This window comes from Exophiala spinifera (genome assembly GCF_000836115.1).
Source record: "Exophiala spinifera strain CBS 89968 unplaced genomic scaffold supercont1.9, whole genome shotgun sequence".
Taxonomy (NCBI): domain Eukaryota; kingdom Fungi; phylum Ascomycota; class Eurotiomycetes; order Chaetothyriales; family Herpotrichiellaceae; genus Exophiala; species Exophiala spinifera.
In genome coordinates, this window is record NW_015622521.1 from 1,485,926 (window position 1) to 1,503,923 (window position 17,998).

The following is a 17,998-nucleotide window of genomic DNA, read 5'->3' on the forward strand; positions in this document are numbered from 1 at the left end:
CGAGAAAATGGATCGAAAGTCGAAAAGGCGCCCAAGTGGGAACGGGCGATGCGCTGCCAATTTTCGGTCCCGGCTTGCGCTGCATGCGGTGGAGCAGGGTCAGGATGAAGGGCGAGTGTGCAGGTGAGCGAGTGAGTGCGAATGGTGAGAGGGGAGGTGAGTCTCGTATCTTTGTGCGCCACGAACAGTCTGGATCACCTTGTACGAGTACTGGGTATACAATATCTCTCCCGTGTGACGGTGTCTTAAACGTATGGAGACCAGGAGACTCCCCTTCGAGGCTTCGAGGGGGGTGTCGTCGCGTGTCGATCGGGCGATCGTCTCCGGCCCCGATGGACGAAGATCGATCTGATCTGCGCGCTGCGTACAGTATCCGTTCATCCCTGAAAAAGTTACGACATCATGATATCATTTCGCAGCCTTGTTTGTACATACTCGTCTCCCTTAACCCTGCCTGGGTAGGTATCTAGGTACCTAGAGGTCCTGGTACTGGTTACCTACGAGTAGTAGATAGGTAGCCTGCCCCGGCACCCAGCATCACTACCCAGGTATCCGCCTTCGTCGGCATGAGCTTGAAGTGCCAGAGACAGATATCGATCGGATACCAAAGAACGTTTATCACACCCTCATGGCCCACGGAAATCCAAGGGAATTTGAAGTGGTAATTGATCTATATGCACCAAGTCGATCCACCTAACCCGGACTTCTAACTCTTGAGACGGATGCATTTGAAGATTCCACACGAGCCGCTGAAGTACAGTCTTGACTAGTCAGTCAGGCGATCAATCGAGAATAATACCCGTGGTGGCTTGGTTCTCTCCTGAGGTACCGACCTACCCAGGGGTCAACGGAGCGAGCATTTATTCATCTGGACGAGCCAGCGACAGAACTGCCTGCAAGGAATCACCTCTCCGTCCGTCCCTCCTCCTGTGCGTCTCCACGTCCAAGGCACAAGTACCAACAACTCCTGCCAAACATACTCACACGCACCCCTACACATCATGTCCGAACAAGCCAGCAGCCTCTCGGAAAATCGCTCCAGATTGAAGGAATTCATAGCTGTAAGTTGAAACGCCCTGCTCATCATCTTTTCATCATCAGTAAAAGAGTGGCCCTTTCCCAGACACACCAACACTGTCATCCCCACCTCGATATCATCACCAACACCGATTCGTGTTCATTTCCTGAACCTGACTGACTTGTCGGCACGACGGTGGTGATGCCGTACAGTCCATCTCCGTCATCCGCGGCGACTTGTCCAACATCACCGCCCCGCCGTTCGTGCTCGACACAAAATCCACGGTAGAGTTGCCTGCGTTCTGGGCCGAGCGGCCGTCCGTATTCGTGGCGCCCGCCGGGTCGGAGGCCCCTGCAGAGCGCGCGCTCCTCGTCTTGAGGTGGTTCGTGTCGGCGCTGCGGAACCAGCAGTATGCAGGCCGCTCCGAGGCCGAAGGGGTCAAGAAGCCCCTGAACGCGTTCCTGGGAGAAGTCTTTCTCGCAAAGTGGGAGGATGAAGTCGGAACGACGAGACTTGTCAGTGAGCAAGTAAGGTGCGTACGCCTGTGGGGATCTTGTCTACCTTTTGCAACGGCATCTCTTTCCATCATGCGGCATCAATGAACAACAGGCTGATACAGTCAATGCACAACTCTAGCCACCATCCTCCAGTCACGGCTTGTCGAGTGTGGAATGAAGAACATGGCGTTTCGGTGAGTCTCGATCGATCCCTTCCTCCAGAACCGAGGTGTATGAGATACTGGACGTCGCACATTCTCACTGTCCCTCCCAGGCAGAAGGATACACGCGACAGGAAATCACATTTACCGGAACCGTTAACATCCGACAGATTGGCCACGCGACTCTCCATCTGTCGCGACATGACGAAACGTACCTCATCCCGCTACCCAACGTCAAGATCAAGGGGATCTTGACTGGAAACCCATACCCCGAGCTCCAAGGGACCTACCACATCCCCAGCACGAGCGGGTACATGTCGACCATCGAGTTTGGGAGCAGAGGGATCTTCTCCAGCTCGGACAAGAAACACAGCTTCGAAGCGAAAGTGTACCGTGAAGGAGACAAGGAAGAGAAGCCACTGTACAGAGTAACGGGCCACTGGGACGGGGTGTTCGTGATCCACGATGTCGGGAGAGATGTAGAGGTTGAGAGGTTTGACGTCCGAACGGCACATACAACACCGTTGATGACGGACCCGCTCGAGGATCAGGATCCGTGGGAGTCTCGGGTTGCGTGGCGAGGAGTTCGCGACGCTCTTCTCAAGGGCGACATGCAGGGCGCAGCAGACGCAAAGTCAAAGCTCGAAAATGGACAACGAGAGATGCACAGGACAGATGAAGACGGCAGACACTGGACTAGGCTCTTTTATGCCGCGGGAAAGAGGGACGAGGTTGCTGAGGAGCTAGGGAAGAAGATAGGCCTGGCATTCGATCCGGCGGAGACGGTCGCCGCGTGGAAGTTTCGACTCGAAGAGTGGTGCGAGGGACGGTTTAAGAAACCCTACCACGGAGGCTTGAGGCCTGATAATACGAGATCCGGCGAAAGTTGTGAAGAAGCAGTAACGGATCGAGGTGTGGCGAACGGGATAGTTGCCGGAGATGCGGGAGAAAAGACGGCACATCCTATCGTCGAAGAACAGCAGAGTGCAGATCCACTGTCGACGGTGAATCAAGACGGCGATGTCAAGAGTAACAGCCGCGGTGACCGGCCGCAGGAATCGAGCGTGGTTCCATCTGCGACGCTTGGACAGCCGGGAATGAGAACCGGAGAGATCGAGAGCGGAGTGGCAGGGATGAGCGTTCAGGAAAAGAATGCTGTCGAGGACTTTCTCAGGAAGAAGTATTCAGCTTCCGGTCGCTGAATGGAAGTATCATGAATTCTGAAAAATTTTGTTGAAGACATGTGTTCAGTACAGTAATGAGGCCTACTGGGGTGTTGAGGAGGTTGTCTCGTGAGAAGGTTGCTGTGTGATCCTCGGGCGTATAGCGCTGCGCACTTGACTTGAATACTAAACCGTACTCTGCCCGTTAATTAGTTAGTACGGCGAATCATAGAGAGATTCTTAAGCTGTTTTGTCTCGTTTATGACTTTCAGTCTAGTTTGCAATATCGATGTGGCACGGCCATGTCAGAATTCCACGATTGTCTCGGGCCACAGAAAAAAAAAAAGAAAGCCACCACCCACAGTCAAGACGCCTTCCAGACAAGCCCATCTGGTTTGATCCAACCTTGACCTGGTTCTGATGTTGTATCACCCTCAGATTTATTCTCGATTGTCGGGGGTTGTCGTCGGGATTCGAACGCGGGCCCTTTGTTGCTTTCCTCCTCGCCTGAGTGAATGGCCATCCACTACACCGCCCATGTAGTTTTAACTTGAGCCACCACTTTAGGGGTCTTGGTGATTTGGTGAGAAATTTCACGCGTTTGATTGATATCAATTGAATAGCAAGTGAATGATCCTGGGCGGGTCCGAGATCGTCTGGCAAGGCTGGGGCTCAGTATGCGGCCTCATCATTGGAGACTAAGTACAGAGTACCTTGGTTCTCCTTGTGGAAGTGGTAACTATGAGGCTCTCTGAGTCTTCTAGATCGTGGCGTCGATCCGATAACTCACTGAACAGATATTTGAGGATCGACAAACTACCTGCTTACAAGGGTCGAAAGCGACAAGCAATAAATGAGTCTAGGAAGCTAGGGGTATCTGGTTGTTTCTACATACCGCCATCCATGGATTTCTCCTTTTAATCAACGCCACCAATGACGCTCGTTCGCTAACGTTATGAAAGTATGGGTTATGGAAATGGCTGATTCTCCCACCTGAAAACCCGCGTCGTGGTCACATATCATAACGCGTACTGTCAAACTGGGTGCTACTTCTCGTCTCACCCACCATCCACCACATTCTCTTTGATCTCCACCATCTCCCTACACATCTCCAAGAATCGCCCTCGATACTCTGGTGCTTCCGTCGTGATACTCATCGGACCTTTTCGATCAACCAAATTCCACGCCTTGATCAAGAACGTCATGGCCTTTGCATGGACTTTGTGCTTTGCCCAGAAGAAATCCAATATGACAGCACGAATCAGCCACTTGTGATCCTGCGAGGGTATACCCGTTCGCCAGCTTGGCGGATCACTGAAAGGGTTGTCTTGCGTCGGAGTCGACGAGTCTCGTGGAATCCGAACCAGCATGAGACTATAGTCCACGGCGTTGTTCTTGGCCAGCAGTTCTGTGTCTGCTTCGAGAGCCTGAAAGAATGAGTCGGCTTGTTCTTGGCTTAGGACGAGTTTGTCTGTGAACTCATCTGCGAGTTTGGACTTTGTCGCTTGGCTCGCCAGTCTGCCACCCGCAATGTCGCGCTCGGGAAAGAAATACGACGTCGGTTTCAGGTCGAAGGTCTGCCACTTGGAGTTGTCGCTTTGGCCATGCAGCAGGTTTTCCATGACAAGGTGGTAGGCTGGGGCAAGACTCAACATTCCGCCAATACTGCTATATCGCCAGCCTAGGAAATCTGTGATGCGAACCAGGAGGGAGGTTGGATGTGTTTGCATGTGTGTGACGTATGGTTCGAGCAGGTCGTCTCGGAAAAAGGAGTGTTCGAATTGACGTGGGATGGATTTGATCATGTACTTGTTGTCAGCCGTTGTGAAGAATGTCTATCTCCCCGGGTCCTTGTGTCAGTCGTATGTGGTTTGTGAATGGTGTCTTGAGGGGACATACTGATCCTGAATATCCCATATCTCCCTTTGGTACCAGCGAGTCCGTGTCCCTGAAGCTGGATTTGTACTCGTCGTCAGACAGGCCCCAGGTCTCGGTACGCAGTTTTCGAAATAATTCTGGGCGCAGTCTCGCTAGAGTGAGGCCGTAAAGTCTGAAGAACTTGACTACCGGCCGCCATATCTGGATGCGGGATCGCGACCCAGCTTCGTCGTCGCTGAGGATGGCGAAGACGATGGAGCGTGATATACGTTTGTCTCGGCCACCTCCCATTGTTCTCAGATAGCGTATGAGATTTTGAATAAGCCGTACTAGTTCTTTGAACGCCGAGACCGACATTTTTCAGACATTGAACTTGGATAGAAGGACGCGGAAGTTGTAAGCGAAGAGGGCAGGTAAACTTGACGTCACAGAGACGAGGCTGAAAGCGCGAGGCTGAGAAAGCAGTCGGATTCCGGAATCGCTGAACTCTCGAACACAAACGCCACCCCTAACCATACGGCTGTTGAACAGGATGGGACACCGTGCACACTCCAGAGTACGAGACTAATTGGGTGCAGTACAACGTGGGCGAGCGCCCTCGTCCGACTTGATTGGTCCGTGAAAGACCTCGGTCCAAGATGTATCTCAAGTTAACCCCACACAATTCGGCTGTCGAAGAAGCGGTGCAAAGCATGGAGTATTGACTAGTGGTGTATGACTCGCGGGGAGGGCGACATGGCACTTCAAGTCAGAATGGTCGCCGTTCTTGTTGACGGGCATCCTGGATCCCTGCCTCCCTCTAGCGGACCACGACACGGAAATTGGAGACCCAGACTTACAGAACACGGTAGACACAATGCCTAGAATATATACGAACACCAGTCCACAGCCTTTTGTCGACGTTCCGAGATTGGACCTGTTGACATTTCTCTTTGGTGGGTGATGGTTCCCTCCTAGGACTGCGCAGCTCACAGAATGATATCTAGACTCTGAGCACAGCGTCGCACAAGATGATACTGTTCTTCACCTCGAAGCAGCCAATCCTTCCAACCAGATCACCAAAGCCGAGCTTCGCAGCCTTGTACGGAAAATCGCTCACGGACTACGGTACCAGTACGGAATCGGAGCTAGGGGACCGAACAAGGACGTCGTGACAGTGATCAGCTATGGCCAGGTACTAGTTCCCGCCGCCTTCTTTGGCGTCATCGCAGCAGGTGGCGTGTACTCTGCTGCGAGTCCGTCGTCGACCGTGCCAGACCTTGCTCGACAAATTAAGATTGGCAAAAGTCGAACCATCATCTGCGGTGCCGAATTCAAAGACCTCGCTACTAAAGCTGCCAAGGAAAGCGACGTCCCTGTTGACCGCATCCTGGTCCTCGAGTCTAGTCCGTCGTGGAAACTACAGAGCTTAGACGGCAAATTCAATGCCATCTCTGCTCAGACTCTCGACTGGGAGAAGATCACCGACGCCGAGACGTTGAAGAAGAGTCTGATCACCATTTTGTGGTCATCTGGGACGACTGGTCTGCCCAAAGGTAAACAAACACATCACTCGCAGCTGTTGACTGAGGGGTTGGCTTATTTGTTTGTTTGTGACTGTTCCAGGCGTGATGTTATCCCATGAAAACCTTGTTCAAGAAACCTACCTTGTCTCATTACCCGGGCGTGCATGGGCAGTGAAGCAAGTCGAAGCAGGCAAGGAACTCAAACCGTACCGCACCCTGGCGCACCTCCCGATCAGCCACATCGCAGGCTTGTTTGGATACATCGTTCTCCCCTTCTACTCTGGCGGCTCAGTCTTTTGGATGCGCAAGTACGAATGGTCGCAACTCCTACAGTACGTAAAACAGTTCGAAATCACCGCCTTCTACACGGTCCCGTCTATCTATCTACGGATATCCAAGTCTCCAGACGTGCAGGACCATTTCAAGAGCGTCGACGCTGCTTCTACCGGCGCCGCACCCATGGACGGGGAGCTGCAAAGTCATGCGAATTCGAAGCTAGGTACAGGCGAGACCTTCATAGGCCAGACCTGGGGACTAAGTGAGACCACCGGAGCCGTCACCATGATGCCTAGAGGGCAGAGCGACGTGACTGGGAGTATCAGTCCGATTTTACAGAATGTGGAACTGAGGTAAGTTTCGTTTTGAAGATGACCTTCCTCTTCAAATGAGAGAGACACACACGCGTGAATCGAAAGAGAGGGGGGAAGAGAGGAGGGTAGAAAGAAGTGTGCGCATGCCTAGCTGACATGACGAGTTTAGAATGGTTGACGAGGACTTCAACGACGTCGAACCAGGAACAGAGGGCGAATTACTCGTGCGCAGTCCGCTCGTAACACAAGGCTACTTCAACAACCCCGAAGCCACCAAGACCGCGTTCCACGACGGGTGGTTTTGCACAGGCGACATTGCCGTACTGCGGGACGGCAAGTTTTACATTGTCGACAGGAAAAAGGTATGTGTATATATTGATTCCTATATACTCGCGATCTCACATTCATCTACGTCCACATCTCGATAAATGCCTCGCCTCAGCCTCTCCAAATCGGCCTTTCACGTTTCACAAATCACGTTTTATGATGGGTCATGTTATTAGATTATCTGTTCCGGAGGTTGACATCTTGATGGTTTGGTTCTTGAAACACTTTACTAATTCCTTCCACGTGTGTTTTTGTGCTCATCTAGGAACTACTAAAGTACAAAGGACTCCAAGTCGCCCCGGCCGAGATTGAGAACCTCTTGATCACCCACCCCAAGATCCAAGAGGCGGCTGTCGTTGGAGTCAACATGCCAGACGACCCCGGGTCCGATCTCCCGCGAGCGTACGTGGTCGCAGACCCTAAGCAAATAAGCGAGGACGAGGTCAAGGAATACGTCAAGGCCCGTCTGGCGCCGTACAAGCAGCTCCGCGGAGGAGTGGTGTTTGTGAAGGAGATACCAAAGAATGCGATTGGCAAGTTGCTGAGAAGAGAGCTTCGGGACCGGGCAAAGAGAGAATTGGGCCTTGAAGCCCGAAACACAAAGATGTAATGTACATTTGTACCTTGTCAGAAATGAGAAGATTTGACGCAGGGCATGGGCTGAAGTCGCGCGACATCAAGAAAACCTCTGTTGCTCAGGGGTAGGACCGAGCTCTTTAGATACGCCTGTCCGCCAGGTGCGCGAACAAGAACTCGGATCGGTTTCTATCTCCCGGTCTCCTTCCATTGAGGATGAGTTATTCATCAGCGACGTCCAAGATAGAGAGATATCCTTCGAGATTTGCTCTGGGTACGACGATGAGGATGAGTGACAGCGAAGAGTAATTGTAAGGCTCAGGGACACCCACTAGAGGAAGCCTCCCTAACTTAGTGGCCCTGGCAGCCCTAAGCCGAACACGTGCGTAACTAACTAAGTTGGAGTTAGCGGGGGGTCAAGACGGCGGGCGAGGGGCACCCTCGTCGTACCTATCGTCCCTGTAGTCGATAAAAACATTAACCTCTGGGGCATGTCGTGCTATCGGCGTCCTCCGCCTTCGGGACACTCTGCGAACAGGACGTTTCTCAGCCAGAGGCCACAGGGAGAGTATTTTGACAAGTGGGCAATATCTACTACTTCTCGACCGTTACCTCTCTCTCACCCCCTTCACACCTTTCGTCTTTCTAACCGAGCAGACCTGTTCAGTCTTCGAGTACTTCTAACACGCACACTTTCTTTTGCGCCGGAGTAGCCATTCCCTTGCGGCTCTAGATTCCTTTACTTGTACCTAACTGTCCACGCTCGGCCTCAAAAGGGCCAGACACTCATCATGGAAGTCAACATCGTACCACAGCTTCTTTCCGGCGGTTCAGTGAACAAGGAAGGCCAGCCAGCCGCGGCAAACCCAGACATTAGCACCGTGCCCATTCCTGCGTCCTTGATCGACACAACCTTGTCCTCTTTGACGAACCTCAGCACCTCTGTCCTCGGTGCCAAAGTCCTCTCGTGCTCCGACGAATACTTCGCTTCCGCCGAGAACCTCCTGACCGCAGGCCCGCCGATCCGCAAAGCAGGCTACTTTGTGCACACCGGAGCATGGTATGATGGCTGGGAGACGCGAAGACACAATTCAAAAGAGTACGACTGGGTGGTGATAAAGCTGGGCTGTGTCGGCGTGATAGACGCCGTGGAGGTTGACACTGCTCACTTCAACGGCAACGAAGCGCCATATGCGGGTCTCGACGGCTGTTTCCTCACGCCCGAACAAGAAGCGGCCAGCGGTGTTGAAAAGGAAGGCTTCCAGGGCTGGAAGGAAGTGCTACCTCCTTCCAAGTGCGGCCCTAGCCAACGTCAAGCCTGGACCGTCTCTGGACCGGGCGTCACAGGCGAGCAATTCACCCATCTGCGGTTGAAGCAGTATCCGGACGGTGGCATTGCGAGACTGAGAGTGTATGGCAAAGTCGTGCCGCCACCGCTACCTGTCAGTGCAGCGGCCGGTGGTGAGAGACCGGTGGAGGATCTGGCGAGTGCGCTCAACGGCGGCGTCGCGATCGAGTGCTCGGATCAACATTTCGGTGGAAAGTCGTACCTCCTCCTACCTGGTCGAGGCAAGGACATGGGTGACGGATGGGAGACCAAGAGGAGTAGGACCAAGGGCCACGTTGACTGGGTCATTGTCCGGCTGGGGTTGAAGGGCAAGAAGATCGAGAAGGTGGTCGTCGACACGAAAGACTTCCGTGGCAACTTCCCTAGAGCGGTCAAGGTGGAAGCGTTGGCGCTGGAAGCTGCTAAAGCTGCTCTGGGAACTGAGGCCGACCCCAAGGCCGACGATGCCAGATGGGTCCCCGTGATCCAGGGCGAGCAGCCTTGTAAAGCAGACCTCGAGCACGTTTTCGAAAGCGGAGCTCTGTCGGCCACGGATGCCCCAGAAGGTCACGTCTGGACGCACGTCAAGATGACCATTATTCCCGACGGTGGCGTGAAGAGGATACGAGTCTTTGGGAGAAGGGCATAGGCTCGAGATACGAAGAGACCATAGTACGAACTGTGAGTTACACGCCTGGGTGTACGATAGGCGTGCTCCTGCTAGGTATCAGACTAAGTCTTTAGTCGGAAGCAGTAGTCCAAAAGCACCAACGAACTGATTGTAAGAGAATGGCCCAAGTTTCCGACTGCGACCGTGGCATTATAGCACACATAGCACACAACGATCCACCGCGGCCTCTGCTGGAGCCACTCAGTATACAGTTCCATCTACGAGTACACAGAGTGTCGCGTGCTCTCCTCTTCGCACCATCACGTCTGGTGAGGATACGGTGCAGCAAGGGCACATCTGCGCCGCCAAGAGCGATTTCGGCCGGACGAGTGGCTCCCGCTGGCCTAGTGACCCGTGGTCGCAGGTGGCCGGCCTATCAGGGGCGTCTTATAGGCTTCTCCGCAAAAATTTCCGTCACTGAGAGACTGAGAGTCTCGCCCTCTCCCGCCGCCCATAATCTTGTGTGCACACCACCATCCACCATCCACCATCCACCACCGCCGACTACCGAACGCCCGCCTCCAATGAAGCCTTGACTCATAATTCTTCGTCCTCACTTTCTTAATTGTTTCTTCTCCCACTGGACACGCCCAATCCTTATCCTCTTGCCAACCACCATGGCGACCAGAATCGTGCCCATGAGGCCTGGCTCCAGCGCCATTCGCTCCATCTCCAAACGAAGACCCTCGTGCTCGCAGCAATTTTCCACCACCGCTCCCACCGCAGCTCTTTCACCCTACCGAAAATCACAAAAAACCACCTCGGACCCGAAGCGAAGACCTGCCACCACTGCTGCAGCTCAAGCACAGTACGAGTGTTTCTGGTGGCGATCGTTAAAGAAATAACAGTTTCAAGCTAACAGCCACCTAGATCAACACGACCTCTCCCCAGTCCAGCCTTCAACAATGACTTTCGACGCACCGATCCCTCACCCTTGGTCAACCGACCGCAGCCCGAGCTCGATGATTCATTCGTCGGCCTCAGTGGAGGAGAAATCTTCCACGAGATGATGCTTCGTTTAGGCGTCAAGCACATTTTTGGTTACCCTGGCGGTGCCATTCTTCCAGTCTTCGATGCCATCTACAATTCAAAACACTTCGAGTTCATCCTCCCGAAACATGAACAAGGTGCAGGACACATGGCCGAAGGCTATGCAAGAGCATCTGGCAAACCCGGTGTTGTCCTGGTGACTTCTGGTCCGGGTGCGACAAATGTCATTACTCCGATGCAAGATGCGCTTTCTGATGGCACCCCCATGGTCGTGTTTTGTGGCCAAGTGCCTACTACCGCCATTGGTACAGATGCCTTTCAAGAAGCTGACGTCGTTGGAATCTCGAGAGCTTGCACCAAGTGGAACGTAATGGTCAAGAACGTGGCAGAGTTGCCAAAACGCATCAAGGAGGCATTTGAAATTGCCACTTCAGGACGACCTGGTCCTGTGCTTGTCGACTTACCCAAAGATGTGACGGCTGGCATCCTGAGACGACCGATCCCCATGCAATCTACCTTGCCCGCTCATCCATCGGCAGCCACTCTAGCGGCCCGAGAGATGTCGAGAAAGCAGTTGGAGGGTACTCTTTCACGCGTGGCTGACTTGGTAAACATCGCCGAAAAACCCGTCATCTACGCCGGACAGGGTATTTTAGGGAGCCCTGAAGGCCCCGCTCTCCTGAAAGAGCTATCAAACAAGGCTGCCATTCCCGTCACAACGACTCTGCAAGGCCTGGGCGGTTACGACGAGCTTGACCCCAAGTCTTTACACATGCTCGGGATGCATGGCGCTGCGTATGCCAACATGGCGATGCAGGAAGCGGATTTGATCATTGCATTGGGCGCTCGATTTGACGACCGTGTGACTCTCAACATTGCCAAATTCGCACCCCAGGCCAAGGCTGCGGCGGCCGCGAAGCGTGGTGGTATCGTTCACTTCGAAATTATGCCCAAGAACATCAACAAGGTCGTACAGGCCACCGAAGCCGTGGAGGGAGACGTCGCCACTAACCTAGCCGAGCTCATCCCCAAGGTCAAGGCCGTAAATGACCGACCCGAATGGTTCGCTCAAATAAATGACTGGAAGAAGCGATTTCCACTGAGCTCATACGAGAGGGGCACACCCGACGGTTTGATCAAGCCACAAGAGCTGATTGAAAAGTTGTCTGACATGACAGCCAACCGGAAGCAAGAAACTATCATCGCAACTGGTGTCGGCCAACATCAAATGTGGGCCGCTCAACACTTCCGATGGCGATATCCTCGGACCATGGTCACCTCTGGTGGCTTGGGCACCATGGGCTTCGGTCTTCCTGCTGCTATTGGGGCTAAGGTTGCCCGACCAGATGCTCTTGTTGTAGATATTGACGGAGACGCCTCGTTCAACATGACTTTGACCGAACTGAGTACGGCCAACCAGTTCAACATCGGTGTCAAGGTGATTGTCTTGAACAACGAGGAACAGGGTATGGTGACGCAGTGGCAAAGTTTGTTCTACGAGGATCGATTCGCCCACACTCACCAGAAGAACCCGGACTTTGTCAAACTAGCCGAGGCCATGGGCGTCCAAGCCCGACGATGTGTCAAGCCTGCCGACGTTGAAGCAAGCCTTGAATGGTTGATTAGCGGAAGTGGCGATGGACCAGCTCTTCTCGAAGTCGTTACCGACAAGAAGGTACCTGTTCTGCCCATGGTGCCTGCTGGCAAGGCTCTTCATGAATTCTTGGTATACGATGAAGGTACGTTTCCGGTACTGTGATTTGTTTTAAAGACCATACTGACGATTTTCGTAGCCAAAGAAAAGGAACGAAGAGCCCTCATGAAGAAGAGATCCGGCCACTGAACACCATAACCAGTTATAATTTTCCGTTGAACTACCCCAATTTAGGAGGACGACTTGTATAGGCGACGTACGTATTCATGATATCGCGGAGGCTTGAGCCACGCACAAGTCAAGCGCAGTATCAAGATCTGTTGTTTTTAGTATCCGACGGTCATGTTGGAGGAGCGAAATTGCGCAAAAGTTTGGCGGAAGGGTGATTTCCAAAAGTTATGGCATGGGACATAGCTGGTATGAATCCACGACGGTCTCTTGGGTATATAGCGTCGTTCTGATCAGCTTCAAAACCACAACATTGACCATCTTGTCGATTTCGGAAGCAGATGTGTACTTTTTTGTCAGCATTCGATTTTGTCAATCTCGCCATGAATAGGGATCTTGCAAAGTGTGTAGGTAACTCTCTGCCCTTCTGTGGTGCCTGCCATGAGATATATATGCCTCACAAGAGAAGATGATGCGTTGAATGATGCATCCATCTATCTTGGTACCTTGACGTGTTGAGCGACTCGCCGACAGCTGGATGTCTATGACTAACTCGGTCCCTCACAATAGACCTCGTCACAGTTTAAAGAAGGTAGGTAAGAGGTACCTCATCCTATTGTATGTAAGCGTGTATGTATGTATGTCCCGATCCTCCGGCCCGTCGGCAACAAAGATGCAGTTCCGTCGGCTGAGAAAAAGCCCCTCGACACAGGGCGTTGGAAGACTTTGCCCGCTGGCATTTACCGGGGACATGATTGGCTCGCACGGCACTCGGCACTAGTCTCGTCCAATCACCGCAGCCCAACGCCCGAATGCGGAAAGTTGCCGAGATCGGACGATCCGATGGGAGACGCAGAGGGAAAAGACTAACATCAAGTCGCTTGGTTACAAGGTCCTTGGTACGGGACAGTCCAGACAGCCGGAGCCAGTCAGGAGTGCGTCCATATCAGACATGGATTTCACGGTGAGCATCTTCTGTCCGCTCTTGAGGACCTTTTGTTGAGTCATTTTTTTTTCGGTCTGGTTTACTACTTAACTAGCGCTGTTTACCTCATGATACGTCGACATTCGAGAGAGATACCGTTCACATCCCGCTCTTTTCGCCCCTTGCTGGCCGTGATATTAAACCCCCGGGGCAAGTACGTCTTCAAAATCCAAACACGGTCCTTTTGACTTGTCCAACCCCGGCGAGGCATTTCGGTGTTCAGTCCTCGACCCGACGTGGGGCCCCCTGCCAGTAGTGATCCTGATTCCGGACATGCTGTACAGTCTGCACCGAGTTCGTTCAACGACACGACCATGACCGGCGAATTACACCACGACATCGAGAATGTCGACATCCATTCACACCCAAGCCGAAGCGTCCGCTCCAGCAGTCATCCACGGCCACACACGGCCTCTACAGAAGTTGATCTGGAGAAGGCATCTGCCGGAACCACCACGATCCCCGTGAACCATGGCCGTGGCCGTGGCCGTGACCATGGCCACCCTCGAGACAACTCGACCCCGATCTCTCCAGACGCAGACGAGGAAGGGGACAGACACAGGCCGTCGGCAGAACTGGCACGGATCCACTCCCACGCCTCTCACCACGACATCCACGCCATCGCGTCGCACAGCTCGTCGTACGTCGAGGTCAACGCGGCACAGTACGAACGGTTCTCGCCGCGGCGCAAGGTGCTCATCACGGTGGTGCTGTCCTTGTGCGGGTTCCTGGCGCCCATCTCCAGCACGACGATCCTCTCGGCCATCCCGGAGGTGGCGGGGACGTTCCACACGAGCGGGAGCGTCATCAACGTGTCCAACGCGCTGTACCTGGTGTTCATGGGGCTGAGCCCGTGCCTCTGGGGCCCGCTGTCGACCATCTACGGGCGGCGGTGGATCTGCATCGCGACGGCGTGGCTGTTTTTCGCCTTCAGCATCGGCACCGCGCTGTCGCCCAACCTGGCGAGCTACTTCGTGTTCCGCATGCTGACCGCCTACCAGGGCACGAGCTTCCTGATCGTCGGCACCAGCTGCCTCGGCGACATCTACACGCCGACGGCGCGCGCCACCGCGCTGGGCTGGTTCCTCAGCGGCACGCTCATCGGCCCGGCCTTTGGCCCGTTCATCGGGGGCATCATCGTCACCTACCGCTCGTGGCGGGACATTTTCTGGCTGCAGGCCGCCCTGGGCGGCCTGGCCGCCGTGCTCGTCGTGTTCGTCCTCCCCGAGACGATCCCCGAGAAGAAGATCGACGAGCTGCGGGAGCTGCCCTCCCGGTCCCGGCGCGCCAGGAAGATCGCCCACTGGGTCAGCCCGCTCCGCGTCGCCTGGCTGCTGGTCAGTTACCCGAACCTTCTGGTGGCCGGGGTCGCGAGCAGCAGTCTCGTTTGGAATATGTATTCCCTCCTTACTCCGATTCGTTACGTGCTCAACCCGCGCTTCCATCTCACCAGCCCGATCCAGTCCGGGCTGTTCTACATCGCCCCGGGCTGCGGCTACCTCATGGGCACCTTCGTCGGCGGCCGCTGGGCCGACCACATCGTCAAGCGGTGGATCCGCAAGCGCGGCGGCCGGCGCGTGCCCGAAGACAGGCTGCGGAGCTGCTACGTCTTCCTCGGCGGCGTCATCCCGGCCGCGATGCTCGTCTACGGCTGGAGCGTCGACCGGGCCGTTGGCGGCGTGCCGCTGCCCGTGGCCGCCATGTTTGTGCAGGGCGTCGCGCAGCTGTTCTGCTTTCCCAGCCTCAACACCTACTGTCTCGACGTCATGCAGGCCAAGGGCCGGAGCGCCGAGGTCGTCGCAGGGAATTACATGATCCGCTATGTCTTTGCCGCCGCCGGCAGCGCAGTCTGTCTCCCCGCCATCGAGAAGATAGGCGTCGGCTGGTTCAGCACCGTCTCGGCCGCGTTCATGGTCCTCAGCGCCATGGCCCTGTGGACCGTCACGGTCTGGGGAGAGGGGTGGAGAAAAGCCGTCGACGCAAAGAAGAAGCGGAACAAGGTCCTTGCCAGGGAATTGGAAAGGGATAACGAAGAAGGCCTGCAGAAGGTGTGAAATCTGACGATCCCGCGCCGCGGTTGGTGGTATACTATTGCGAGTATATTATATATACCACCGGGTTGTCTATAATCAATCCAGATCCTCAAAACTGAGTCATTACGCGTTACGATTTTTGGGGAAAAGCAAGAAACAAAGGAGCGAGTGGGGCGTTGAGGGTTTACGATACATGATACGTTTTCACGGGAAGGGGGAACAGGATCACCAGAAAGAGATACCACGGGGCCGGTGCCGGCGTTCACTGGAAATTTCACTCGAGAATGATGCGTCGATAAACAAGCTAGCTGGAAGAGCAGGAGGAGGCAGTTAAAATGCTTGCCAGCAGGACACAGCAGCAAGACATAGCAGCAGAGAGCACAAGATCTTAGTTGCAGCCACCACGCGCGTCGTCGTCCACACGCACATCAAAGTACGTCATATAAGTACGAGTACATGTGTGTGTGTGTGTGTGTGTGTGTGTGTGTGTGTGTGTGGCGCGAGGGCTTTCTTCTATCTAGTCACAGCTTCGACCCACCCCTAGACTTTCTCGTCTTCACCTCCAAATCAGCCTTCAGCTGTCTCCTCAGGATCTTCCCACTAGGAGACTTGGGTATCGCATCTACAATGTACAACCCACCCCTCAGCTTCTTATGGTTTGCAACTCTGGCGTTCAACCAGGTATGAACATCGTCAGTGACGACTTTGTCGCCCCCCTTTTTGCTGGTAGCCTTGGCCTGGGCGCTCACCACGACAAACCCGACCGGCACCTCTGTCGCTTCCGCGTCGACATAGATGCCAACCACGCAGGCGTCCTCGACGTCAGGGTGCTCGAGTAACTTTCCTTCTAGCTCGCTCGGAATCACCTGGAGGCCCTTGTACTTGATCATTTCCTTGATGCGGTCGACGATGGTGACGAAGCCGTCGCCGTCGATAAACCCGATGTCGCCCGTGCGGAACCACGGCGCTTCGCCACCAGCTGGATCCCGGAAGAAACCGTTCCTCGTGGCCTCGTCGTTGCGGTAGTACCCCTTCGTCACGTTGGGGCCGCGGCACCACAGTTCGCCCGGTTTCGTGCTTCCGTCGCCGCGCACGGGGTCGTCGTCGACGTCGCGCATCGTCTCCGGGTCGACGACCCTGAACTCCATGCCCGACACCACGTTGCCGACCGTGTGCCGCTTGTCGATCCTGTCGACCGGCACCAGGGCTCCCAGCGGACTGGTCTCGGTCATCCCCCACGCCTGGCGGCAGACGAGAGTCGTGCCGTACAGCGTCTTGAAGCGGCGTTCGACGGCCTCGCGCAGCTCGACGCTGAGTGGAGCCGCGGCCGACGTGATTCGTCTCAGGCTGCTGAGGTCCCAACGCTCGAGGTTGGGGTACTTGGCCAACAGCAGCATAATGGGCGGCACGACGTGGACGGTCTCCGGGCGGTGTTTCGCCAGACACGACCAAAACAATTCCGGCTCGAACCGCGGGAGGAGCACCGTCGTGTTGCCCACCAGCATGTTTATGATGAGGACGATGAAGACCCCGTAGATGTGCGACAACGGCAAGAAGGAGACATTGGTGATGTTGCCCGTCGACTCCTCAGGCGCGTGAAGCTGCCACTGTTGCGTGTTGGCCACGATATTGAGGTGCGTTGTCATGACGCCCTTGGCTGCTCCTGTGGTCCCGGATGAGAAACACATGAACGAGAGACGCTCCGACGCTTCAGACGGGGAGATGGACACCAGCGCGCTCGCTGGGCATGTGCTCGCGAGAGTCTCGGCCGTGGGAGACCCGCTGGCGTCACGCTCTCCGTCGGCTTGGATGATCAGGATCGACGGGTCGAATGCGACGGCGCTCTTTGCTATGTCGAGGAGAGATGAGTGCGCGATCAAGTGCTTTGCGCCGCATGTTTGCAGTTGCGATGAGAGTTCCTGCGCCGTGTATGCTGCGCTGACGGGCGAGATGATGGCGCCGCAGCCGAGGATCGCGTAGCAGGTGATGGCATAGTCGATGCTGTTCGGGCTGAAGAAAGCCACGACGTCGAGTGGTTTGACGCCGAGAGACCGCAGGCCGTGCGCGAGAGAGCGTGTGCGCTGGATGATGGCCCCGTACGTGCGTACCGCTCCCGTCACGGCGTCGATGTAGATTTGCTTGTCATGAGGCGTGTTCTTCGGGTTGGAGAACAAGTGCGATAGGAGGTCGACTTTGATCGGGTCAATGGGAGGGAAGGAGGACCGAAAGATCCTGGGAGACATTATTTCCGTTCGCTTTTGTTCGTTTTTTTCTTTTTTTCTTGAGTGTTAGGTAGTTAGCTACCTACTGCTTCGTAGGTAGGTGTCAGGGGAGACGATAAATACACGCAACAGAAATGCTTATATATCTTTTTGGTAAATCACGAATCCTTACCGGAGGAGCGGGTGCTCGTCGATGTTGAAGGGAGAGTACGAGATCCACCCGTCAGCATCTAG

The 17,998-nt window shown here is 54.8% G+C and overlaps 7 protein-coding genes across 7 annotated transcripts; 5 read left to right on the plus strand and 2 right to left on the minus strand.

Moving 5' to 3' along the window:
• Positions 1 to 1,001: 1,001 nt before the first annotated feature.
• PV08_11567 (uncharacterized protein) lies at positions 1,002 to 2,878 on the plus strand (the record flags this gene model as incomplete). Its single annotated transcript, XM_016385875.1, has 4 exons — positions 1,002 to 1,061; positions 1,231 to 1,550; positions 1,655 to 1,709; positions 1,790 to 2,878. 4 exons carry the CDS (start codon positions 1,002 to 1,004, stop codon positions 2,876 to 2,878), a joined length of 1,524 nt encoding a protein of 507 aa, XP_016230819.1.
• A 1,019-nt stretch (positions 2,879 to 3,897) lies between these two features.
• On the minus strand, positions 3,898 to 5,008 carry PV08_11568 (uncharacterized protein; the record flags this gene model as incomplete). The annotated part of the gene is made up of 2 exons (XM_016385876.1): positions 3,898 to 4,674; positions 4,739 to 5,008. 2 exons carry the CDS (start codon positions 5,006 to 5,008, stop codon positions 3,898 to 3,900), a joined length of 1,047 nt encoding a protein of 348 aa, XP_016230820.1.
• A 565-nt stretch (positions 5,009 to 5,573) lies between these two features.
• On the plus strand, positions 5,574 to 7,749 carry PV08_11569 (uncharacterized protein; the record flags this gene model as incomplete). The annotated part of the gene is made up of 5 exons (XM_016385877.1): positions 5,574 to 5,652; positions 5,704 to 6,252; positions 6,323 to 6,851; positions 6,982 to 7,174; positions 7,405 to 7,749. The coding sequence occupies 5 exons, from the start codon at positions 5,574 to 5,576 to the stop codon at positions 7,747 to 7,749; spliced, it is 1,695 nt and encodes a 564-aa protein (XP_016230821.1).
• A 757-nt stretch (positions 7,750 to 8,506) lies between these two features.
• PV08_11570 (allantoicase) lies at positions 8,507 to 9,691 on the plus strand (the record flags this gene model as incomplete). The annotated part of the gene is made up of 1 exon (XM_016385878.1): positions 8,507 to 9,691. The coding sequence occupies one exon, from the start codon at positions 8,507 to 8,509 to the stop codon at positions 9,689 to 9,691; it is 1,185 nt and encodes a 394-aa protein (XP_016230822.1).
• Positions 9,692 to 10,329: 638 nt separating this feature from the next.
• PV08_11571 (acetolactate synthase, large subunit, biosynthetic type) lies at positions 10,330 to 12,545 on the plus strand (the record flags this gene model as incomplete). Its single annotated transcript, XM_016385879.1, has 3 exons — positions 10,330 to 10,520; positions 10,583 to 12,441; positions 12,496 to 12,545. The coding sequence occupies 3 exons, from the start codon at positions 10,330 to 10,332 to the stop codon at positions 12,543 to 12,545; spliced, it is 2,100 nt and encodes a 699-aa protein (XP_016230823.1).
• Positions 12,546 to 13,823: 1,278 nt separating this feature from the next.
• Positions 13,824 to 15,563, plus strand: PV08_11572 (uncharacterized protein; the record flags this gene model as incomplete). Its single annotated transcript, XM_016385880.1, has 1 exon — positions 13,824 to 15,563. One exon carries the CDS (start codon positions 13,824 to 13,826, stop codon positions 15,561 to 15,563), a length of 1,740 nt encoding a protein of 579 aa, XP_016230824.1.
• A 500-nt stretch (positions 15,564 to 16,063) lies between these two features.
• Positions 16,064 to 17,785, minus strand: PV08_11573 (uncharacterized protein; the record flags this gene model as incomplete). The annotated part of the gene is made up of 1 exon (XM_016385881.1): positions 16,064 to 17,785. The coding sequence occupies one exon, from the start codon at positions 17,783 to 17,785 to the stop codon at positions 16,064 to 16,066; it is 1,722 nt and encodes a 573-aa protein (XP_016230825.1).
• Between the last annotated feature and the right edge of the window lie 213 nt (positions 17,786 to 17,998).